Source organism: Microcebus murinus, chromosome 19, assembly GCF_040939455.1.
Source record: "Microcebus murinus isolate Inina chromosome 19, M.murinus_Inina_mat1.0, whole genome shotgun sequence".
In the NCBI taxonomy this organism is placed as follows: Eukaryota; Metazoa; Chordata; class Mammalia; order Primates; family Cheirogaleidae; genus Microcebus; species Microcebus murinus.
In genome coordinates this window covers 29,598,627-29,625,041 of record NC_134122.1, presented here as the reverse complement: position 1 = coordinate 29,625,041, position 26,415 = coordinate 29,598,627, and the positions used below count along the sequence as shown (strand labels likewise).

Sequence of the window (26,415 nt, the reverse complement as noted above, 5' to 3'; positions counted from 1 at the left end):
GCATAGCACAGCTCTTCAAGGCCCCCAGACACCTCACGGTCCCCTGGGCTGACCAGTGACTGCTAAGTCTGTGGTACACCCAGTCACCTGGTGCCTTGCAGCAGCCTTGGTCTCCTGCCTGGCTCCTGGACCCCACACATGCCCACACCGCAGAAACATGACTCCAAACTTGAACTTGTCTCCCACTTGGCTGAATGATATGACCGCACGTCACTGTGTAAGCGAGGAGTAGAGGTACAGCAGAAGTGAAGCAACTACAGTAAATTAATATTTCTGCACTGGTTTAAATGATTGTTCCTGTGCTCACAATTTTCTGTCTCAAAACTGTACGACTTATAAAATCTCTGCCGTGTGAATAGGAAAGGAAGATGGAATTTGATTTATAGCTCTAGTCGTAATTTTACTTGTAATTTCTGTATATTGAGGACTCAAATCCTTTTCCTTTTGAAAGGTTTGTGTTCCACAGGCCGTTGCTATCTAAACAGAACAGTATGAAACAGAAATAACTCACCGTACACAGAACTGCATGGGTTCAAGTTCTGGGTTAACTACCATAAGAGAAAAAAATCAGAAAATAAAGAACGTGTTTCCCATTATCTGCCACACCTTTCAGAATGATGCAAAAACAGTGATAGGAGCCACAAAATGTTCCTGTTTGCAGGGGAAAAACAAAAGTCTTTTCCAAATCACATCAAAAATGTTAAACGTACAATTCCCTCCAGCAAGAATTTTATTTTTAATTTTCATTTACATAGTATCTTTCTCCCAAGAATCTCAAAATAATGAAGCTCCGCAAATACTTATTTTAAAAAAAACAAAACAAAAAACAGTTGTCACGACACGGGAGAGGACAAGCTTGGCAGGGCGGAAACGCAGGAGAAGGGCAAGAAGTGACAGGCAGTATTGATAGCAGGGGCCCAGCACGGGCACCGCGCAGGCTGAGGCGGCTCCACGGCGGCCCTCCCTTCTCCAGCTGCCCACGGCCTGGATGATGTTTGCAGCTGCAGGTTCTTTAAGACAAAGATTTGCCTTTGGTGTCACTTACTAGCTTTTATCGAGTTACTTTTATCTAAATAACAATTTCTTCCCTAAAAACAGAAGTGAAGGTGGCAATAAACCAAAGAACCTCACAGGTCCAAACTAACAACGGAACAAAGCTGCCTAGGATGAGTTTATGTTCCTCCTGGTCTTAAAAAACATAAAACTACATTTGAAAACAAAACAGTAGCAAATTATTAAGGAGAAAGATCCAATCTAAGAAAGACTATCTTGCTTTGGGGGGCAAATGGAAATAAATTTTTGGGTTGTATTTTGTTTTGGGGGTTTTTACTTTCATATGGTGGATGGATAGGATCTGAATGTCTTAGATTTAGCAAAAAGCTGTCAACACCCAAATAAATTTTTAATGATAGTAAGCCTGGCATTCTATTTCTCACAATTTCACAATATTCACTTAAGAAAGAGCAAATTTGTCAATTTGTTTCTTCTTTAAGCAAACTTGGAACACCTCACAACCATAGATAACTTTTTAAAAAAATGTTAACTACATTTACTTATTGATTAAACACACCCGAATAGAAAGACGTCTGTAAGAAAACAGTCCCTTTGCAGCTTTACTAAGAAAGAACAAGCTATTTCCCTGGCGTTTCAGAGTAAGCTCTGGTAATTTCCTCCTACGTTGACTACATAAATCACAAACAGTCAGGAGCATCCAAGATCTCAAGTGTCAGCTGATGAAGTCGGCCTTGCAGGAGACCCGGTAGGCCCAGTCCACTCCCATGGGCTCTATTTCAGAAAGGTATGGGCCCCTTTGTTGACATTCTCAACTCGTTTTCATACTTTAATGAAAGGAAGCAGAACCTGGTCAGTTTCGCTTACTGTGAATTTCCTACCTGGCTATTTTTTCAGTTGCTCTGCAGTGTCGGTAAATCCCTGGGATGGATAGTCCCATCCCTGCTCCCATCCTGTCCCCTGTGACTGTGTTTCTCCCTGTAGGAAGACCCCCCTGTGTGTGGGATCTGTACCAATCTCACTTGGGGGGCAGCAGCAGGGTGTGGAGGGGTGTTGGGTTCCCTGTGGCCACAGAACTGCCCGGGCTTCCCATGGCCCAGTCTCTAACAAACACAAAAATTCTGCCAACTGCCCTGGATCTCCTGCAGTAAGGAAAAATCTTCAGATTGAAATAAAGAAACTGACAGCCTTTTTTTCGCGTGCTATCATCTTCCTATTGGAATCTAATTACAGAAAGAATTAAAATTATTTTTGTTAAAGAGTTCTTTGCTTTTTAAAGGAAAGGTTCTTGATGGGTTTTGCAACAATTCTGATGTCTTTCAAAGAGAGCTGTTCACCCTCATTATGTTTTTTAACTGTGTCATATGTGAACAGGGTAGCACAAGCACTTTTTTAAAATCTTTAAGTCACAACCCAGGTGCTTTGAAGCTGCTTCCGGAGCAGCACAGATGAGGGCAACACCATAGGGCCCCCCCCAATCCCAGTTAACCTCCTGCAGGGACACCTCTTCCCCTCCAAAGACTATGCTCCTCCACCAACTTTCTCAGAACACAGCTGAAAAGCAGGACTGTTTACAGTTCAGCAAATCCACAACCCAGGCAGGAGTAGCTCAGTACAAACTTTTACTGTCCTCTTCAGTAAAATCCAACACCTTCACACAAACCAAAACTTGATTCTGAAACACATTCCAAAACCAGGACTGTCAACTGGTTTTCAGGAACACAACTTGAAAACTAGAATGGATAAAATGACTCAGATAATTCAGAGCACCCCATTAATATTTTATTGAAATATCCCCCTAACCTAGTTCCCTTTTTTTTGGTTGCTAGTGAACCTCTTATCTATAAATGCAGAATTTCTCGGGAAAATTGTAATTTCTCCCTGAATTCTAAATCATTGTATCAGGGTATAATAAAATGTACCCTAAATGCTCAAATCAATAAATCTTTATCAAATTAAAAATCACAAATGAATTCACAACTTCTTTGCTATAAAAGTTACATAATACAGATACTAAATCACTTGTCTAATTATGCCAGTAGATTCCTTTTTCACTCCATTATCGGCACATAAATTCTCTCCACATTTAAGCATACATAGGCATTCAGTTCCTAAAACGCCCAGGTAAACAGTAGTGGGCACAACAAGCAGCTGTAGGGCCCCTCTTCAAATAGCTTATGACAGAGTGAATGGCCACAAGTAAAAAGTGTCCCTACGTTTTGCTATAATAAGACTCAAACACAGGATTCCAAGAATTCCACCTGTTTCCAATTAGATACCAGAATTGCTTGAGTGTTTAAACTACGTTCACTAGCTACTTACACAAAACAATTCTTCTGGGTTCTATGGACATTTTAAATATGTTAAAATAAGATTAAGGGTCTGGTTTAAACAATCAGAGGCAGAGAAATTTCAGTTGAAACCAAAACTGTCTATCTCTCTCAGCAGCGATAATACAGAGCTTCAGACAAAACAACAGGAACCAGATAAACGAATTTTTGTCTTTGACAACTACTAATAAAATTCAGACTTTTCATAGGGAGAGCAATTACATTTTAAAAAGTTATATAATAAGTAATTTTAAATACGTTTTAAATAATTTCTACAATACCTTATGATCCTTGTATATTAGAATAACTGTTACAGTAACTTTTACATAGCATTTATGTTGCAATCCATCAGATACGCTTGTCTTTTAAATATGTGAAATTTACATGAGCCAAGCACAGGTAGGAATTTAACCTAGTTCCACAGGACTTTTCATACCAGATGAAATTTCTCTTTTTAAAAAATTGTACAAGTTTTTCCCTAACAAATGTGTCCTTCATTTCACTACAGATGTTCCTGGGGCTTTATAAATGAGCTGAAGCACATATGGATTTTCTACTTCTAGCTTTGTTTTCTCTACTAAGACACAGAATGTGAGCACAGCCTCAGGAATGATTTTGATTGCTAACTGCTACAGGTACACCCAGAGGGGGATCACAGAGCACAAACTATGGTTTCTGCACAGCTCCCACATAAACCCTGCTGGGTTTGTCTTAATTGTGCAGTAACAGGAGAAAAGACTTTTTAAATGACCATTAAAGGTCTTGGGCTCAATGGGTTCATCAGACAGCATTTTTAAGGTGAGCTTAGTAGATCAGGAAAGAATAATTCCAGAGGGGACTGGGCTATTTGTCCCAACTTTCTCATGCAACCTAACTAGTGACAGAAGACACATGAAATTGGGGATGCAAGCATGGGGGCTCTGTGGACCCAACCGTACCAGGAGGTGTTGCATTAACACTATCCCTCCACTGACTCAAAAAAAAATAATAATAATTTCACACAGGAAAACTATAATTGACTGAAAATAACCTCTTTCTATACCAAATCTCAAAGTCACTGACATTAAAAGAATCATGAAAACAGAAAAAGGAGCAGCACCAGTGTAATTTGTTTATGTATTATTTTATAAAGGGTACTAGATAGAGTATTTTAATTAAAATAATATACTTATTACAGGTAACAGTACTGGACAGGCAGTAACATACACACTTCTAAAACAGGAGAAAACAAAAGCAACCAGAAAATGGACTTTCGGCAAAATCGAAATTATTTTCTAATTTTGAAAAAAAATGACAACTTCTAAAGTTTACTTTTGCAGAGAGGTTCCTTAAAGGAGAACACTGGTCACCACGTGGGAATAATGCTCCAAAGGGAAGCTGTTCCCTGGCAGGCCCCATCCCAAAAAGTTCAAAGCTCCACTAACACGCAGCGCTACATGAGTTTGTTTTAGAAAGTGTCCTCTCTTCAAACGTGTATTTAAAAGATAAATTGATACAATGGTGTTTTTCTTATTAAAAAAAAAAAAAAACCCTGGTTTTTACAAGTCTAGGATAGCATAAAAACTTGTCCAACTAGTCTTAGCAAGGCCGAAGCACTAAAGCTTCCACACCGCAAGCCTTTGGGACTAAAAAGGAAGAGAAATAAAGAAGAAACATCAGAAACTCTCCCTGGGCGCTCACCCCATCCCAAGGCAGCAGCTTCCAGACCCAAAAAGCAGGACAAGGACCCAGCCCGGCTCACTTGGTCACGGAAGAGGTGCAGAACTGCTCCACCTAACCCCAGACCCTCAGAACTCTCCAACCTGGATCTACCTCGCTGAGACCCAGCCTCTTTACCTGCAGGTGGCAATGCCACAGCCTACCCTGGGCTCTGCAGGCAACCCGATCGCAGTATAAAGAGGACTGGAAAGATGAGAAGAGTCTGAAACTAATGAATTCCCTCTCAAAGTGCAGTCTCATTGGCTCGCTTACTGTCTGTGGGAATACACAGGACACTCCACCAGATACCAACTCAAAAGGCCTCCTCAGGGCCCACAGAAAGAACCAGTATGGCCTTATACTTGAACTCTGGCATTCTGCATTCAACTGAAGTTTTCAAACATGGGATGAAGCGGCCACAGGAAATCATCTAAGGCGAAATCGTGAGCTACCACCAAAAGGGAATAGATGCTCAGTAAAGAGAATGATGCTCGGATGAGGGACTTTGGTTTGGGTTTTTTTTTCCCCCCTTCTCGAGATCTACATAAAGTTCAAGTAAACTAAGAGGGAAACTTTCAATCAAATCCCAGAGCCACGATCCCCTGAAGAAGTAGCTATAATCACTTGGGGAGAGGGGGTAGGGTTACAGACTTCATGAAACCTAATAATGCTCTACAAACCAAATCCATTTTGCAGTTTTGCCAGGATGCTTAAGAAAGAGACTTCATTGATAATTAAGCTAGCATGTCACATTTAGGAAGACAAGAAAAAAAAAAATAATAAGGTTTGTCTCTTAAAACTCCACAACGGGTTTTACAGTAAGCACAGGAATTAAATTATGGTAAAAGGGAGCTATTTTTACTAAAACAGGGTAGACCAATTTATCAAAAATGCCATTCGGCTGTGTTCATTACATTCGGGAATCTAATTTACACAATAGACACTTTGGAGTAATCTATTTTAGTCAATAAATACTCAAACTCCTTTAAGTTTTAATCTTATCGGAAATACATATTTCACATAGTCTTCTTTCTAGTTAAGCGAGAAATTTGAGGAAATTTCATAACGACTTGAGTCTGCTTTATCGTTCTTACGTAGGCAAGAGCAGAAAACAAGCATATACAATTAAAGTTGTCAGACTCCATTTATGTAAGTTTTAATCCAATTCGCTTCATTTCATACAAGCCTGCATCTGGAGTTCATTTGCTTTACTCCTGCAGGTAGTGCAGGTCACTATCACCAGTCCTCCCAACTAGGAAAGTTCAGCCAAGTTCACCTTCACGCACACCTCAGAGCTGGGAGCAGTAGCCGGTCCCCAGGGGCTCTAGGGGACACCCCCCTCGCGCAGCGCCAGGCAGCCCAGGGGAGCCGCAGGGCACTTCCACTTCCCCCTGCGCCAGCACTCACGCAGACAGTGCTTCTTGCTCACACGCCGCTCACCTTCAGCTTGGCTCCGGCTACGCACAACATCCACCTGGCAGAGTCCCGGGGCTGTCCAGGCGCCGCGGGCGCGGAGCTGGCGCGTGCGGGGCGGACCCTCAGGGCGCGCCGCTCCTCCGGGTGGAGGGTGACAGGCAGGAACTCACCCCCGGGGCACGGCGGCAGGTCCCGCGCCGGATGGGGAGCCCCGGCACTTTCCCCCTGCGGCGCCCGGGGCTCTGCGCTCCGACCACCGCCCGGCACGCCACTGTCCAACCCGGCCCTCCGGGCTTGGCTTTCGAGAACCGGGCCGGGGAGAGCATCTCGCAGCGGACCCGCCGCGCGCTCCATTGCGCCTGCGGACCCTGCACAGAGGGCCGGCTCCCAGGGGAGAGGGCCGGAGTGGAGCGGGCGGTGGGTGCCCGGGGCGGCCGGAGCCCCGGGGCGCGCGGCTGGAGCCGGCCGGCCGGCCGCAGGGAGGAAGCGTCCCCCGCCCGGCAGCCGGCGCGCCGGGGCGCAGCGCGGGGCCTGCGCTCGGGGAAAGTTGCAGCCCTCCTCCCGCGCCCGCCGGGCGGTCCCGGGCGCCGCGATCCGCCGGCACCGCGTGCGGGGCAGCCCTGCCGCCCCTCGCCAAGTTTCCCCGAAGCGCCCCGCGGGGTTCCCGGCCGCGGAGGGCCAGGTCGGCGCCGCCGGCGCAGGAACACAAAAGAGCGGGGCGGCTGCGGGGCTGCGGGTGGTCCCGGGCGCTCCCGGACGTAAACAAACCCGGGGCTAGCCCGGGAGCCGCGCCGGGCGCCGGGCGGCAGCGCGACCCGGCCCGCTGACAGCCGGGACGGCGGCCGGGGCCGGGCCGGCCGGGGCAGGGAGCGCGGGCGCCCGCCCGGCCACCCGCCCGCCTGGCCGGAGCCGGGCCGCGCCGCCGCCGGTGGCCGCTCTGACCCTCCCCCGAGCCGGCGGCACCACAGCGCCACCAGCCCAGCTCCGCCGCGCCGGCGGCTGTGGCGGCGGCTCCTCCTGGAGAGGCAGGCGCTTCACCCCCACAGCAACTCCCCACAAACTTTCCCCGGGAATACGGCGGGCCGGGGGCGCGGGGCGCGCGGGCGGGCGCCGCCGCCGGGCCGCAGCCCCCTCGCGGCGCCGCCGCCGCCCGCCGCCCGCTCCCCGCTCGCGCGCCCCGCGCCGCCCGGCCGCCCCCTCCCCGGTCCCGCGGCGGCGGCGCTGGCGGCGGCGGCGCAGGGCCGGGGGGGCGCCCGGGGTGGGGGCAGACACCGGGGGCAGCGGTGGCGGCGGCGGCTCCCGGCGCCATCTTGGGCTGATCGATGAATTGAACAAAGAGGATCAATTTCTGATCAAGCGAGTTATCAATGGGGGCCGGGGAGCGAGAGGGACTTGTCCCCGACTCGGCCCCGCTTTCCCCGGCACCCCCTCCTCCCCGCCGCCGCGGCCCCCCGGCGGCCGGGCAGCCCGGGGCCCCGGGGGAGGCCGCGACCGCCCGCAGCCCCCACCCCCGGGCGAGAGGCCGAGCGAGGAGAAGCCTGACCTGCAGCTGCTGTAAATCAAAGCGCTTCCAATATTGAAACATCGATCCCACATTGGCCGCCATCTTGAGACATATTGAGACGGAGTGAGAGGCTGATAGAGAGGGGGCTGGAGTTCAGGAGCCGCCAGGAGGCAGCAGGCGGGCGGCGCCAAAACCCGGCCTGGAGCCGGCCGCCGCCGCCGCCACGGAGGACGCGGACTCCTCCTCACGGCGCCGCCGCAGCCATGGCGAGCCCGAGCCGGAGCCGGAGTCGGAGCCCGAGGGCGCGGCGGCCGACGGCCGGCCTGGCGCGCGCGGCCCGGCCCCCTCCCCCCGGCGAGCGGGCTGGCGGGCGCCCGGCCCGCGACCCCCGCCAGCCCTCCCGGGCCCCCAGCCCCAGCTGCGGCGGCGGCGGGCCCGGCCCCGAGGGGGCGCTGGAGGGCAGCGGGAGGGGCGCCGGGCCCCGCGCGAGGCCCCGGGCCCGGCTCACCTGGAGCGGGCTTCGGGCCCCGGGGGTCGCGGGCGGCGGCCCCTCAGGGCCTCGGCCGGGGTGCTGTCGGCCGCCTCAGGGCGGGCGCCCGCGCAGCGCTCCTTTCTCTCTCCGAGCCGCCGCGACCACCTGCCCGAGCCCCGACCCCGCGCGGCCCAGACCGCGACAGGCGCGCGTGTGGGAGGCGCAATGGCCGTGGGCGGTGGCACACCGACCCCTCAGCGCCCAGCGGGGACTCGGAGAGCGAGGCGGCCAGAAACAGCGTTCTGTGTTTGGGGGAGTGGAGTGGGGGGATCCAGCCCTGACCCTCAGGTCGCTGCACCCGTTGAAGCCCCACGCCCGGGCCGCGCGGCCCCGGGTCGCCCCGAACGCACCGCAACGGCAGGGGCACAGGGGTCCCGGCGGCGCCCGTCCGCCCGAGCCACTCCGGTTCAGGCCACGACAGGGAAAGTCTTGAAGCACAGTTCTGTGTCCCCTCGCTGTGCTTCAGCGGAACAGCCCGAGAAACTTCCTGTGGCTCAGACACCTCGGGTTTATTCCTTTGGGTGCAGAAACTTGGAAAGTGTGGGCACATTCACTCAACACAGAAAGCATGGTTCCAAGTTTACAGAAATGCTAAAATTTAAACCAAAAAATAAATTCTCTTTTGATTTCTTTCCTCGCAGGAACCTGGCAAAAAGCACGTTTTATGAGCGTCATCTTTAATTGATTATACACACGTGTGAGTTTGAGTCTCCAGCAGGGATACTGTACTTTGACTCTCCCGCACTTCATTTAACGTGTAATTAGTTAAAACAAATCCCCAAATTCCTTAATCTTGAAAATTATACGTAAATAAAATCTGTATGGAATACAAAATAAAACATTTACGTGGAAAATAATTGTTTCTCAACTGAGTTCGAGGGTTTAGCGCTGATCAGCGGAATGAATTCAGCATTTTCGAAGGAAGGGACTAGAAATGAAAGTCCCAAGAGCTGGGGACCGCACGTGTCCCCAGGTCTCGCACTGCTGGCCAGGGTCCGCAGCTGCACAGCGAGGAGGCTCCCGAGGTGGGAGCGGGGTTCACGCGTCCCGGGCTGGACTCGCCCAGGGGCAGGAAGCAGGTGGGTGGAAGCGCGCGGGCGTTGGGGGGCGCGTCGCGAGCCTCGGCCCAGGTGCTGTGACGCCGCGCTGGGCAGGGCACTGCGGACCTGGGGTGGCCGCGGGTTGCCTCGGTGTGGGGCGCCCGAGCCCGCGCGCGCAGTCGGCCGGCGGCCGCGCTGCAGCTCCGACCGCGCCGCCCGGTAGAGGGCAGCGGCGCCCCGACACTCGGGTCCTCGGGTCCCGGCGCACGTGCCCACCGGCGCGCCCCGGCCCCTGCGCCTGGCCACGCCCTGTCCCGGAGTCTGGCTTCTGGCGGGAAGCGGCAATGCCACCTCAGGCCATTCCTGTCTGAACGAAATACTTCTAAGGATCCGTACACCCTCAGGGGTCTTCTACCCTCCGCTTCGAATTTGCATTTGTGCGGTGGCCCGCAGGCGAGACCTAGGAATTGCTCTAAAAGTGGCTAGACAAATAAAATGAGCAGGGGCTTTAAAAAAAATAAAAAATAAAAATCCCTCCCGTGGGGAAGGCTCAAGGAAGGATCAGGGAAATGGTTTGGATTTAGTGCAGATGTTCTCAATCTAATTACGGTGTAGGTCCCCTGGGTTTGAACCAAAAAAGTAAAATATATATGACCTGTGTAATGCTCCAGAAGTACATCTGGTTGGAATTCAGGGTTCTGAACCCACGGCAATATTTTAGAAATAAATTTGATGAGTATTAAATACCCTTGTTTCTTGTCATATTTATATCATGCAAATGCTAACCTGACTTAGAAGAAAAACACTACATTGTATGATCCAGAGGTTAAGCTCTATTTAAATAAAATTTAGATTTCTTCTACCAAAGTTTTGGGTTATTCAAGCCTTATTGCTCCCTGGGGGGTGGGGGTGGGTTATATAACTTTGCCAGCACCACAACCTGTCGCCTTTTAAAAAGAAAATCATTCAAAATAAACCATTCATCAAAAATGATCTTAGCTAAATGAAGTAGACCTAAAAAGCTTTCGAAAATCATTTTTTTCTTGAGCAAGTGTAGACATAAAATAAGAGCAAATTATATCTATTTCTAAAGACTTTTTTTCAGATTGACTTTCTCACCATTGTAAAAGCTACTAGGACTCGTTGGCATTCAAATACAGTGGATCTACAAAGCTGTACCCTGTATAAAATATTTAGAAAATAGAAAGGTTTTAGGACCTGGATCTCCACTGGCACCTACAAAGATAACACAATGATGACTATGCCCCCCCCTCCAAAACACACTGTGAGGAAGGAGTGGATTAGCAAGATAACTGGCCCAGGACCAAGAAGCACCCGGAACACCTTGACTCATAATTGGTATTACTTAAAATGAAGCACAAGAAAAAACAATCCACAGGCATTTGGTCACTGTTGGACATTCAGGCTCTCCCTTTGGGGGAAGAAAGCTCACAGTTCCCAAGTATATGACTAATTTGCTACCCCAAGCTTTCAAAATCAAACCCCCAGTAATCAGATGGGGGGACTGACCACAATGATGTTTGTTCTTGACACTTTTACATGAAATACAGCTTAGCACCAAATAAGGCAACTAAATAACTAATACATGAGCTCCGAATTCCTAAATATCTTTTCTGATCCATTTTATTTTGCCTAAAAAAAAACTTAGTGGCCACCTTGGGGATGTGATTACATGAACCAATGTAACTTACAGAAAATCAGAAAGCACTTTTAGGAGTTCATTCTTCCCTATCCTCCTAGCATTGGTGGATTCTCCTCTCCCCAACATCTACAAATAGTATAGGGTTAAATCCATGAGGGTAAAAATTGGCAAATTTTCCAAAATACCATATGGTGGCCCAAGAAATGAAAATGCATTGTGATGTTTTGTAAAGATTCAAATTTAGTGATTGTTCTGATATACTTAACCTAATTCTTTGAAGGAATTAACTGTCAAGAATTTCTTCCAAACTGAAAAAATGTCTTATACTACAGACCATTATAAAAAAGCCATACTCTCTATCCTCAGAAGAGTCTTTCTCTTCTGCTATCTTATTTATTATGGACTCATAAAATTAAGTTTCACCTAAAGTTGAAAAATTTTATCCCCCCCCCCCAGAAAAAGTTAGGGAATAATCTAGAGTTTTTACCAAACTACAAGAAAAATGAATAAATTCAGAAATCTTCTATGTGATATGCTTCAAAAGAAAATTCAAGAGATTCACTCTAAACCTTAATTATTAATTTTCTTAATTTTTTTACATCCAAATTAGAACTAATTTTTAATAATTTTCAACAAGAAATATTTCAAATAATCAGAAACAAAACCTAATGCTAAATGCTTACATCATAATTTATTCACCAATAAAGATATGGCTTTTATGATATACAGTAAAATTGAATCATACTCTTAAGAAGTCATGTGGGGAAATCTCAATTTTACAAATAAAGAAGTTCACAATTATATATATCAAGGTATTCATTCTAGGTGACTGAATTTGTAAGTATTTTAAATCTAGGAATATCTAAGGCCAGACAGAAGTTTTGAGACACTTTAAATTTGAAAAGGCCTTTTCCTTAAATCAAAAGATTATGAATAATGGAGGGAAATTATTCTTCCTTTTGGCTTTGGGGACTGCCTTACAGAAAAATTTGGCATAGACTACTGGAATAAATAAAAAGAAGATTCCAGATTTTTTTGAGCTTTAGGAAATCAAACTACTTTTAATTGTTTTGTTTTTTTAAATAATACTTTATATTAATTATTTCTAAGTACACTATTCACTTTACTATGTAAATACCCACCAAATAAAAGTGCACATTTTGCTACATGTAATTACATGCATAGTACATAATTCATCTCTATACGCTGAATGCATGTATAGTTATATAATTGTACCAAGAACCTGCCAAACTTGTAAGAACAAACTGTAATGATTTCTGAATAGTAGACTCTCCTGTCCACCACCCTCCCAGCCTGACTCTGGCGACAGTATTTCTCAGTTTCCAAGACCCTTTTTGGAATCTTTAAAGACTTAATTTCTAGCTTACCATTTGCCCCTGCCTTCCACTTCTGGACAGCATATGTTGATGACACTTGGCTGTAGGTATCTTTCTACACCTCTAATGATTATGTTCTGTTTCCTTTTGCTTGTCTTAAACAAGAAAGCTCACAGCTTGGTCTTTCAGATGGAAGTGGCTTTCATTTTGAAAATACATCTAGCTTAATGGACTCAACTGCTCCTTGCTTTGAGACTTCCAAATTCCTAAGAGGTGACCTGGAGCTTCTCTTTTATCCCACAACCTTGCAAACCCCACCTCCCTGGCCACGAATCCCTGGCTCCAGTCACTTTTTTACCAAACTTATATTCTAAGATAAATTTTCTTGATATTTAGAGTTTTTAAAAATATAGCTTCTCAACTTTTCCTTTTTTACCTCTTCCTCATCATGAGACACCCACGTAAATGTCATAGTACATATTTCTTGTACACTATTGAAATAAACGCCACCCTATATGACTCTCAGTGATGTCATTGCTGAATCGCTAGAAATTAATAGTGTATATAGTAGCTTGAAAGGGCTTGAAATATGTAAAGTGCTATATAAATATTATTATCTTGCTTAATGTAAAGTTCAAGTTCTGAGCTAAGACCTTATATTAATTCCTTTTCTTCCCTCCTGGGAGATGTGAGCCATGTGTATTCTATTTATATTGAGCTTTCGTTATTAATATTGCTCTTACAATAACAGTTTGCCATCCAATATTTTAAGCAACAAATATGTCCCTGGTGCCAGGACATATAGGGCATAGACATGGATTGGCTTTTCTTTTTTTAGTTGTTTTCACGATACAAAGTATTGTTTTGTTTCTACACGTACTTCTTCATGCACATCTCTGCAGTTATACAGTTGGCATTGAATGAAGATTTGTTTTCATGAACTGTAATTAGATTTTCTTTTGTCATAAGCCCTGTCAGACTGTATAATATTTTTTTCCTGGGTAAGTGTGGTTTGTAAGACTTTGAAAGCTTGTTCCAGTGGAATCCAGAGAAGCTGATATTTCTAGCAGGAGTAGAAAACTTCTTTCATTCCCTCAAGCTCCGTTCACATTAAATATTTGATCTAGTGTCAGTTTTTGAGACTCTATATTATAATATCTTTAGAGGTTTAGGTTGCTAGCTTTAACCAGGGGAGAATCTCAGAGGATGTCAACATTTTGTTTTTGGGTAAGAGAGGTAGGTGGTAGAAGGAAGAAGTCAGGAAAGTGGGCCTTGAATCTAGCCCACTTAAATTTTTTCTTATTAAAATAGCTACACACACACTCTTGTATAATCTGAAAGGCATAAATGTTAAAGAAAAAAATTAAATGCAAATATTTTCATCACAGATGTATTTCTGGTAACAAAACAAACCAAAAAAACAACAAAATGGAACAGCCTAAATGTGCAACAATATGGGAATTATCAAATGAATGATGACATATTATGTAGCCATTTAACATTATGTTTAGTAAAATATGTAGTAACGTGAGGAAATGCTTATTACATGATAAGAAGAAAGCAGGATGTAGTTTGACCTCAACTATAAAGAATAGCACATTCTATGTACATCTAGGATGCGGGGGGGGGGGGGGGGGGGGAACCAAACAGGATAAACCCTAACAGTGGGTGTCTCTGAATGATGAATATGTGACTTCTTTTTCTTTAATATTTCTGTATGTTATACATTTTCTACATGAGCATATACTAACTTTATAATGCAGGGAAATAGCAAATATTATTTAAAACAAGGATACAACAGAGACTTTGTCATTTTTTTAAACAGTAATTTAACTCTGACCTAGAAAGCGTAGCTGTGATCTAGCCATTATGGTAGACAATTGAAAACAGAGAGGGAAAATCATGTCCTAATTTTGCCATTGAGTCACTGTTTGACTTTGCCTCAGGTTTCCTGCCTGTAAAATGGGAATAATTAACACTTTCTTGTAAAATGCTTTTGAGCTCTCCAAGGAAAGATCCTATAAAGGTGCAAAGTGTTCTTCTATTAGTGCTAATTGAAGTGAATATAAAATACAAAGGCATTTGAGTGAAATTGAAGCCATTATGGTCTAAGTGGAGGAAGGCACAGAGGACACAATGCCAAACAGTGGCTGTGTGGGATCCTTGTGCTCTTTAAAAAGTTTTTTTTTTTTTGGTGGGGGGCAGATAAAGATGTCACCAGTAATGCTGGAAGGCCCATTGTCCAATCACCAAACACTATGTGTTGAGCGAAGCACTGTGTCAGACACTGTAAAGAAACACAGAAACAGTGGACAAGGTCCCTGCCCTCAGAAGCTTACAATATACTTGGGAGAAGCAATAGGAAAACAACAGGGGAAAAAGAAAATAATGATGCTACCTTAAGCACAAGACACACAATATCCAGGAAAGGAACTGGCTAAATGCTAATGTGTCGTTGATCCGAGCAGGGAACTGAGAACTCATTAGGTGAGCAAAAGATTCCAGAAATGATGGAATCTTGGACAGGGTGGGATTTAAGGGAGGGACAAAAAGGTGAGGATGTTTGGGGCCAGGAAAAGCGTGCTCAATGCGGCACAGACTGGAGCCACAGGAGGAGGCGGAAGTGTGGCATGTTAAGCTGGGAGCCCCGGAGGTGGATGGAGCCCAGGCTGGCCTCTTAAAGGCCAGCTACAGGGGAAGATGCTGGTGGCATCTCTGAAAGGGTAAGCGGGGAAACTGTCGTTTCAGACAATGTGCGACAGTATTGCAAGCCATGTGCACTTCCTGTGAGTGGCCCATTCCCACAGGAGAGCCCCGTTGCCAGTTCACTGTGTCCAGAAGCACCCTCTCCTTAGCAGCCCAGGAAGCATTTAAACAGCAGAGCTAAGGAGAGGTGGTTTGCTGCTAAGGCACACCAATCACTGAGTCAAACGCTGGCAAAGGACTATTTGACTTTAAACGTGTTATCTAACCTCCCTGAGTCTCAGTTTCCGCAACAGAAGGGCACACCTCATATATGCAGCGAGGATTAAATGAGAAAATCCATATAAAATACTTAGAACCCTACCTGCAAACAGTTAAGTGCCCAAAGTCAATTGTTACTGTTTAGTCTCATTCAACTTCATTACACCCACATACCCTAACTTTGCTTCTCTGTCCCCCACTGGTATTTTAGTATCATTTTATAGACAAGCAGACTGAGATCTAGAGCACCCAAAAAGCTCTCCTTTGATAAAGAGATTGAGTTTCTCAGGCAGGCTCCCAGGGACCTGCTCAATATTCTGGCCACCTTTCAATGACACAAACTCGGCTACCTTCTCCCAAAGCCTTTATTTATTCTTCCAACCAATATTTTTTGAGGGCCTACTGAGTGCCAGCTTCGAAGCCTGAGCTAGGGTCATAAGTGCCAGTTCTCTGTCCTTTTTCCACCCATCAGAGGGCGAAGCACTGTGGGAAGAAACCCCAGAGTGAGAGAGCCCCCCCCACCTCATTCTGCAGCCTATCATTCCTGATTATTAAATGCCTTCACTTCCCCGCCATGCAGTCTTCATGCCACGGAGCATTGTAATCCTGCAGCCTTCTTTGTTTTGGCCATGTAACCACTCATTACGAGAATGAAATGTGAGTTTGGTAAGTCTGACCGTGGCATAGGATATTCTAATATTTAGCTTCAAGGCCTGTGTACCCAGGACCTTTCAGTTCAGAAATCAGGGCTGAGACCACAACCATATACAGAGAAGCCAAATTTCCTGCTTTCTCAAATGTGATGTGAAATAAAATCAGCTCAATTGTACAACCACTCACGAAGCCTATAATGGGGGTGGTGGTGGTGGTGGTGGTGTGTGTGTGCTGGGGCAGGTGGGAAGGCAAGGTGGCAGGGTGGATATAAAGCCACATGAAACACAGTAGCTCCTGCCCTGGAGAGAGCTTAAAACCTAGCTGGAAAGGTCTCAGAAATGTGTAATTGGTTTATTCCTATAGGTTATTTGATGTGCACAAGAAAACAATATTTGATGCAGTAAAGACTCCACAAAGCCCAGTCCCACACAGGTTCGTTGCTGTAGCAGCCAGATCAGGCTTTTAGACTTCTTTCCCTTTGGGGGACTTCTGAGGTCAAGCCTCCCCCAAATAAAATGTTTATGGGAACTCTTGGCAGGGGACTGGGAATAGAGCCATGTAGGACATCACTATTACCTACTGACCTCCAGAGGTTGGAAAGGCCACATGAGAAGTCACAACCCTGGAAGAGTCATCTTTGCCTGTAAAACCACCTAATAACAACAATTACTATCCACTGAGCTTTACACGAGCTTATCTCTAATCCTCAAAGCAGGTTTGCAAGGTAGGAAGCATTAGCCCCCTTTTACATGTAAGAAAACTGAGGCTCAGGGAGATGGTCCTTCCCCAGACCTACCTGCAGCTGCCCTGCCACCTGGGCCACAACCTGGTCAGAACCTACCCAGGGTGTCCAAAAGGGAGCCTCCCTCTCATCCCTTCAGGAAGTCCTGGGTGTCGCCCGCCCAGGAGGGATCCCTTCCTCTTACCTTGCAGCAGCCGGCTTGCCAGCAGTCCTGCCCGATGGGAGTTTTGTCTCCAGACATCTCGCCGTGGCAGTGGAGGCTCCAGACACCCTGGTCCAGGGCATCTATAACAAAGATTGATAACTTGACCTTGGTCTTGAACGAGACATCAATTGCAGATGAGAGACAATGGGGAGAGTCAAAAGTCCCCCTCGAGTACAGGAAGACTGGATGTTTGGCAATCTAAGCTGCTGGAAGAGGGTGTGTTTTCCTAGTCATCATTGGGAATCTACTTGCTAATTGCCTATGCTTCTTACTTCTTCACTTTAGGGGAGTCTGGTTTAATGGACTGTCTGGGGAAGTATCTGATTAACAATCCCATTCTGGCTTCAACTATGGCTAGGAGGGTGGGGTCATGGATATGCTATTAGAGTCCAAGGCGTGCAGTTTAGTAAAGCAATTGCAAGTCATTCCAAGTTGGTATCTTAGCCTCTCTCATTCCTAAATTTAATACTGACTTGTGAGTGGGAGGTGGGATTAGTTTACACAAGCTCCGTTTATCCCATAGCATTTTATTACCAACCAAGTCAGACCAGGTGGTGGGGTTTTGTTTTGTTTTCTTTTGGAACTGCTCTATGGTTTACTGTTGAGCTGGTTGCACCCCACCCCCACCTTTGATTGCTATGTTTTCCTTCAAAAAACAGGCTCCCTTAGGGGGGAAAAAAGAGAGAGACAGAGAATGAGAAATGACCCTCCCCCTCCCCCTCCCCCCACCCCTTGATGTCCTCCGTAGCCTGATCTATTTAAGACCCGTTCTCTTCAAACAAACCCTGCCCCAGTTTCAGCCAGGGCCGCCTCTTCCCCTGTGCCCTCTGCCTCGCACATTTGACACCAGCTCAAGAATCCTGTAGCTTCTCGCCTTTCCACTCCCGGTGGAATTTGTTATTCAGCACTTCAAAGCGGGGACTTGTTTGCACCTCTTGTTTCAAACAATAGACCAAATTTCCTGTTGCTGCTTCCCTTAAAAACTGCCTCGCTCCTGCTGCTGGAACAATTGCAGTGGCTACAACCGATGGAGGAAAGAGCTAAATCCTCACCCACTCTGCATCTCGGCGGACACAGAGCCAGGGGGAGGGACAGTCACAGGTGTGGACATCAGATGGACAGACCTGCGTGCAAAGCCTCTCTGCATTGCAGCTTTTTAGCTGGACAGCTTTGAGCTGGTCACTTAACCTCTCTGAGCCACTGTGTCCTCACCTGTAATATCTGAACCATAACTAACCCATCCCATAGGGCTGCGGTGGAGAGGAGAGCCAACCAATGACTGGAGGTTGAGATAATTATCGAAATGAGTTAATACACAGAAAGCATTACGCCTGGGCACACAGTTATCATTCAGTGACAGTTTTATTTTTCTTCCTCCATATTCCTCACTCCACAAGGGATCTTTGGCCCCACTCTGTTTCACACTCTTCTGTCTTTTTTCATAGCTTCACGGCATTTTGTTCACCAGCCCAGATCCATGTCCTATTATGTTTGCAGCCCATCGGGGGTGTAATATTTGTTCTTTCTGTCTTGGTCAGGAGTGGTGTTTTTGCTTAACTTCAGGATGATGAAAATGCCTGAGGAATGAACCCATAGCACTGCAGTTTTAGGGCAGGGAAAGGAAACTATTTTGTACTATGCTGTAACGGTATGTGACATTCTGCATTTGTTACAACCCATAGAACTGTACAACACAGAGTGAACCCTAATGTAAACTTCAGACTTTAGTTAGTAACAAGGTAATGACAATGTATCCATATGGTTCATTAATTGTAGCAATGTACCAAGATGTTAGTGGAAGGGGAAACTGCAGAGAAGGAAGTACATGGGACCTGTTTGTACTATCTGTTCAATTTTTCTGTAAACTCAAAACTGTTCTAAAATATAAAGTTTATTAATTTAAAAAAAGGCAAAATAGAAAGATTAGCCTCCAAAGTAAACAGGTGCTCTTGCATGTCCCTGCCCCTCCTAACCATTCCCAAATAAAGACCAGCAGCCAGGAAGGGACCCATGCCTTCATAGATCAACCTGAAATTGATGCCATCTTGTTCCCAGGTAATATGCTAATGACCCACAATGAGCCAGCTTTGTCCTTAGAGGTAGCAAACCAAGAATGAGACAGGAGACAATCTCAGGTCACACTTTATTTTGGTCTGACCAGGGATCTCTGGATCAAGGGCCCTCCAATGTCTCATAAGTTATCCCTCACACCTGTATCTCCTTGTTTTAGAGTTCAAAGAGCAGAAGGGACCGTCTGTCATTCCCCACGCCCCATTCACACACATACAACCTTTAGAGTCCCGGGCCCTGCTGTAACCATGGTAATGGACTTGCCTTTCTCAGGCTCTGGCCTCTAGCCCTGAGCCACTGGCTTCATCATCCTGCCTTACTAGAAAGCGTGGTGGAGTGAGTCACCAAAGCTTCTCCCGAAATCCAAAGGCTCCGAAGGCCAAATTAAATGAAAGAAGCCATGGGTGGCATGGAATGAAAACAGCCTTTCCACCCCCCTCAAATCCACTGAGCAACTGAGGTCTCCTTGTTTGGTGTCCTGAGGCCAAGATTGCAAGAACCATTGAGTAGAAGGCAACCACAACAGGCCAACAGAAACTTCAAAACATATTTTAAACATAGACAGAAATTTCCCCAGCACATCCTGTCTGGTCGTCTAGTCTCCAAACTCTTACTCTGGGAGATTGAATTTCCATGGTATGTCACTGATTAATGAAACCATCAATTTAGATACAACTTCCAAAGTGTGTCATGGATGAGACTAGCCCTATTGCTGTACTAGGCATTAAGGTTGCTCACCATCCGGCAAAAACCAAATCATAAGGCCATGGAATTTCTTGTGAACAGCAATATTGGGAATTAAATTAGCAGGTCATTATTACAAGTTGCCTTAGTAGTGTCATTTAGTAGAAAAAAGCCCAAAATGGTGAAGCAAAACATGTGGTTTCAAATTGGGCACTGCCATGAACTAGCTATATGACCTCCTTAAGCTTCTGTTTTCCCATCTGTACAATGGGAGCAATCAAACTTGTTATAAGGAGTAATGAAGACAGCATATGTCTGGTGTCTGTGAGATACCCACACATATAAAGACTAGTTTCCCATCTTCCAACATCATTGTGAATCTTTATGAATTACGTTTCTTTAAAATTTGCTGGAGCCTAAGAAGATAGAGTAGGTGAAAATTAAACATGAAGTGATATATCAGTGACATCGTCTCTGTTTTGTTTTGTGTTTCCAAGCATCTGATATAAATAATTTACAGTGTTAAAAATGAGTTAACAGCAGGTCTTTGAGGGACAGAAGAAAATTCATTCTAAAATGAGGGATAGTCTTCATATGGAGGGACTACTGAGTGTAGGAAAATTTAGAATTTAGACAAGCATCTTTTACATAGTTATTAATCTGGTTGGATAGGATTTTTAATAATTAAATGGTATTACTGCAATATAAGTGATATTTTATTAAGCTTAAATGAAATGTACATTTAGGAACTTCATTTGAAACATTGCCTACTTTGTTATTCTATTTTTCATAATTGCATATGTTTGGAAATTATGTTTTCCTTTCTGCATTGCATTATCTGCCTACATACTTAGCCTTTTGCTTTATTTATAGGAATGTTTGTTTCTTATGTTTTAAGGAAATTGATATGAAAGCTCTAAATGACAAACTCCGAAGCTAGCTTCAAAAGTTTCTGGGTAATCGCTAATGAAATATCCATAATAGATGAGGAAGAAGGCATAAACTGCAATGAAATATAACTTCATTTCATAAGTGTCTCGTGTTTGTTTGACAGCTTTTGAAATTTTCTTTGTCATTTGGAAAATCAATACAAACTACAGCTAAACACCAGACTTAGCTGCTCAGCCTGAGACAAAATAAAAGATTGGAAGCTCCTGTATCACCAGCTGTCGATTGCTGAAGATCATATTGCTCAATGCAATCATTTTTTTTTCTCTGCCCAAACATTACTCAGCCTCCATGATCTCTTGTTAAGACCCAGATGCACACACATTATGTCTGTGAATTCACAGCACGAAGGGGAGGGACTGCTAGCAGTTATCAGTTTAGTCGATCAATATATAGAGATAGTGACAAACCACCACCATTGCCACTCCCCGCTCTCTCCCGTTTTTGAGAGTAAACTGTGCATTCTAGCTAGCTAAAAAAAGAAAAAAGAAAAAGAGTAACCAGCTAACTTAACTGTCCTTTTTCTTCCGTGTTAAGTAAGACTCTTTCATCTTTAATACTTCTGCCTTCTCAGCACATTCAACTTTGAGGAATGATTTTACCCTGGACAGAAGACTCCCTGAGGGCAGGCACCTTAGTTTATTTTCCTTAGAAGTCCCTCCTGCATTCTCTTTGCCCAGTGCAGTGCATGGTTATTCTCAATTACCTCCTCTCGCCCCTAAGTCCATTCTGCACCATTTAAAAAAAAAAAAAATTTTTTTTTGAGGCAGAGTCTTGCTCTGTCATCCCAGCTAGAGTGCAGTGGTATCATCATAGCTCACTACAACCTCAAACTCCAGCACTCAAGAGATCCTCCTGCCTCAGCCCTAAGTAGCTGGGACTACAAGCTCATGCCACCATGCCTGGCTAATTTTTCTATTTTTTGTAGAGATGGGGTCTTGCTCTTGCTCAGGCTGGTCTCGAACTCCTGGCCTCAAGCGATCCTCCTGCTTTGGCCTCCCACAGTGCTGGGATTACATGCATGAGCCACTGCACCCGGCCCATTCTGCAGCCTGTAATACACCCTGTCCAGTGCCCCGAGCAGGCCATGTTGCCAGGTTCCCTTGCACTCTGGTTTCCCATTGAGTTTGGCTAACAGAAGGTCCCTACTGGAGATCGCAGAGTGGGAAGAATGGCAGCTAGGACTTTGCTTCTTTCCCTCCTCCCTACTTTGCCCCTGGAGTTTGGACAGCAGCCCACAACCATGGCCCCCACCTGGCTGTGCTCTCATCATACATCCAGGAATACCTCCCCCTGTCCCTTCAGGCTTGGGAGTGGTAAGAGCTTCCTACTCTTGCTAATCTCAGGGGTCTCAACACCCCTTGTGGGCTCCCTTCATTTTGCAGCCACCTTGTTACTAGTCCCTTTGTAACTTCTCTTGAATCATCTTCATTTGAGACTGTTTCCTGCTAGTCTCCTGATACAGCAGGAATTTTTAAATATATATTTAATTTATACATAAGTGGATGGAAATGAATAAAGAAAACCTGTATGCAACTCAGCAAAGTGGAATGCAGTTAGGAGTTGGTTCATTTTTCCCTGTTGTCATTATGCATAATGCCAAGCTTCTAAAGCTTCCCGGGCTGGCTTCTCCTTCCTGCCTCCCTCTAAACCCAAGGAGGCAGGACTGGGTCTGCCTTCCTCCTTCTCACTGTTTTGTCACAGGCCCTGGCTCTGTCAATACGATGTGCTGAGGAATGAAGAAGACATTCGTAGCTGATCTTAACAACAGCATCTCTCACTGGGACAGGGGCCAGAGTCCTTTGCTGTTCTGATCCAAGAGTCCTTAGCTCTAGGATTAAGTGAGGAGCCACTGAGGCCATGTGCTCAAAGGGTGGGACAGTTTGACCCTTGTTTCTTACAGCACAGAGCAGTGAGTTAAAGATAACATACTCTCTTGCTGGAGAGGTACCCTGGGAAGTCTCGTGGGAAGACTTGTGGTTTCTGGCCTGGGTGAAGATGGGGAAAGATAGTTTTGCAAAGTGCTGCTGTCGCTGAGGGCCAACAGAGATCCAGGGCTGGAGAGCACGGCCGTCCCCCATTGCCAGGGAACTGTGACAGGAAGAAGCAAGCCCAGTCACTGGCTGGGTGACCTCTAGCTTTTCCATTACTTTTAGTAATAACACTTACCCTTGAAGCTTGAATCTGAAGTTAGGCCTGTGAGAGTGCCCAGATTGTGGAAAAAAATTGGTCAAGTCTAACTTTAACAGTCTCTCTTGGAAGAAAAGGAAAAGTAGCCATTCTGAGCTCAGGTGGGACTTTATGCACCTTAAATCACAGACATCAAGATCACTTGGGTAGGGTCAGCCCCAAGAGGACAGGACAGGGAAGTGAAATCAGCACAGCGTTAGAGTGGAGCAGGATGGGTTTGAATCCTGGCTCCACTGCTGTCTAGCTGGGCAACCTCAGGCAGGTCGCCGACTCACTGGGTGTCAGTTTCCTCATCTCTAAAGTGTCCATAATTCCATAGACTCTCAGCACCGGTGAACTTAACATCTTCAGATTCCAGGATCACAACCCCTAGGATCTGTGATCTGTGTTGATTTGTAGTTTTACTGGGTGGCAGCAGGCAAGTGCACGGGGGCTGGTTATTTTGCCAAGGAGTTGTCTAGCTCATGGTCCAACCACCTCTGTGGGTCCACTTATCACTTATACTCATTTTAAGGGGTAGACCTATGCTACAGAATATGTTGTGACTTTGTGATTTGCAGGAGAAACTTCTTAAAACTTTGCGGTGGAGAATAACTTAGGTAAAGCATGTAAAGTGTCTGGTACGGAGCCTGGCACACAGCTGCTGCTCAAATTCTTGGGAGCTAGCGCTTCTCATTGTGGATCCACTTTGATGTCATTAGTCTGCCCACAGTGCGCTGAGGCCACCTCAAGTCCTCTGGCTAAAAACTCTTCAAAGAGGCCAGCCTCCACGGGTACACACCTTGGCGAAGGCGACACCCCCCCACGGGGCAAGGAAAGTGTGCACTTCTCCTCCAGGCTGGGCTGGGCCGCCCTGCGCCAGGCATCCCCGACTTGCATGGTGTTAAGTGGAGCTGGGAAAAAGGGAGGAGTCGAAGGTGATGCAGAAGCAAGTCTGCACGGCCCAATTCCTGCTTTTGGCGGCTTCTAGGTCATGCACAGTGGAGATGTGATGGAAGTAGACACCGAGCCACTGGACCTTGGCTGTGCACTGGAAAGAGAGGAAGACTGGCAACGACGGCCCAGACTCTTCTATTTCTCCCACTCCTACATTCCCTCCATCTCAGCTTCTGTATTCCCAAGATTGCAGGCTCTAGGGAACAAATCATCTGCCAGCCACTCCACGGGGCCACCTGGGGGAGCCTCCTGAAACGCTCTCATCTGGCCACTCTGCCCTGTGTTCTGGGGCGTCAAGCTCTGAACTCCCACTTACCATCTCAGCCTCTGTCCTTCAGTCCATGCTCCAGTCCACCAGACTCCTCCCTGCTCCCGGACACAATGCACACACCAATAGGCACCCCCGTCCTTTAATGGCCAGCATCTACCCTGACTGCTCTCTTACAATCGGATAGTTGTTAGAGAGTTTTCTAACAGCATACCTGTCTGAGCATACCAGGCACCAGACTTGTCACTGATGTCTTCCTTTGCTCAGAGTTTAAACACCCCCCATGCAAGGGGCAGGCATGTCTTCCATCCCCCTTCTTAAGGCCGTCTGGACTCTCTAGGCCAAGGCCGTGCTCTGGCCCTCAGCACACATTACCTGGATTCCATCCCAGAAATGAACATTGCCTGCAATCTGTTGGTCTCACCATATCTCAGTAATTTCCCAGTTTGTTGCACTGGACTGAGCAATGTGAGGGTGGGGAACTTGTCTTATAGTGCTACATGCCTGGCACATAGTAGGTGTCTAATAAATGTCTGATAAAGGCAGGCAGGAAGGAAAAAGGCAGGCTCATCCCTCAGGGAAGAGTCCAAGGTCAGGGGCCGTCCCTTGACATTGTTCATTTTCAGGGTCTCTCTTTGTATTTAAGAATGGGAGAGCGATACCAGCCTGATCTCGGGTTGTCTACGAGCCCTGAACGTTTCCCAAACATCTGGCGCCAGTGTGAAAAGAACCGGGTGAGGCCTGGAGCCAGCACGAAGCCATCAGTAAGCTCTGAACCTGATAAAATCCTAACCGTCCCAGAAGCCAAGCCGGACTGGGGTGTGAGATCATCAGATGCCTAAGATACTTGAATCAACTTGTTCACAGCTTTCCCGGGTCATGTTTTTCATAATTCATGATTCACATGAGATTTTTAACAACAAAAACATTCAGATTAAATTTTTATATGAGATGTTTTTCACTCCTTATACAAGCGTTATCACCAATTTTGATCACAAAAAAAACCTCTGCCCACCTCCATAATTATTTAAGGATTTTTTTTTTTACTTGTTTTTCTACTTAATTTGATTCAGAGATAGGAACTCTGAGTATTGGAAGGTGGCATTAAATTGTGGTTTCTCAGGTGACTCAGGCAATTTGATGATCCAATTTGTTTTCATTTGTGGGACAGAACATTATGTATTATTTAAAAAAGAAAAAAAGCTGTAGCAACACTTTTAATGTCAGTTCCCCCTCTTGTCTGTGGAAGGAATACTGAAAGGAATGGCCCGTCTCTTTTTATTTCACATCAGTGTTTTTCAGTGACCTAAGCATGTAACCAATAAGGGTTACATGTGGGAACTTTGCTGGAAATTCCATCTCTTTAAATAAAGACTGACTTCACCAATTCCCTAGTAAGTAGCAAGACAGCTCGTTACTGTCATTATTTTTGCCATTTTAAAACTCTCCACTGAGAGTTATTTATTTTTCTGCTATCAGGGTTGCTGCTGCTTCAGGGGTGAGACTGGGGCCTTCGAACAGCAGAAGGGGAGGGGGGAAAAGATGAACAAACAAGAGGGAATGAGTTATGCGGATTTTATCTCCATTTTTAAACATGTTTAAAAGGGAGACAATCCAAGGATTGGGTTCTTCCTCTTTGTGCCAGAAATGTCCTATCGCGCAGCTATTTTAAAGAATATCTGACCACGATCCTTTTGAAACAAGTTTGGCTGTTCTTGTTTGCTCTGTGCTGAGGCTCAGAGCATGGGGTAAACTCCTCAGAGGTGAGGCTCCTCTCTCTGGCACCCTCCATGCCCCGCTGCTGGGAATGCGGGTGGCTGGCCGCATTCAGGTTCAGCTGAGTCCTTTTCCAAGGATGGCCCTTCCCAAAGACAGCCACCTTGCTCAAGGTCATGTCCCTCCCTGGGGGGCAGCCAACATGCCACGGCTGGTCAGTGCAGGGGAATAAAGGCCCGGTCCCCATGCCTCAAGGTGGAACAGCTTGATGGGTGATCCCAGTGCCAGAGGGCCCTGTAAGATTGGCCAAGGCCTTGGGTTATGACTTCATGGCAGCTCAACCCTCCTCCTGCTCAAGCTCCCACACATCCCCAAAAGTATTGGGGATCTGGAAGTATTGGTCCATTCCCAAATAAGCTTCCCACACTCAAAGCCGTGCTCAGAGTCTGCTTCCTAAGACAAGGAAGGACACCTAATATGAGGAGGGAGGCAGGAGGGGACCTGCCT

At 46.2% G+C, this 26,415-nt stretch overlaps 1 protein-coding gene across 9 annotated transcripts in view; it reads right to left on the bottom strand.

Moving 5' to 3' along the window:
* CUX1 (cut like homeobox 1) overlaps positions 1-8,306 on the bottom strand; it is a 362,228-nt gene extending 353,922 nt beyond the window's left edge. For 2 of the 9 annotated variants that reach the window (XM_012758889.3, XM_012758893.3), the window contains exon 1: positions 7,999-8,306. In XM_012758889.3, the coding sequence (XP_012614343.1) occupies positions 7,999-8,061 (63 nt within the window). In that variant the 5' untranslated portion in view covers positions 8,062-8,306. Of the gene's footprint in view, positions 1-6,479; positions 7,315-7,998 lie in introns of those variants that run through there. The other 7 variants (XM_012758897.3, XM_012758896.3, XM_012758886.3 and 4 more) reach the window with 7 other exon arrangements.
* Between the last annotated feature and the right edge of the window lie 18,109 nt (positions 8,307-26,415).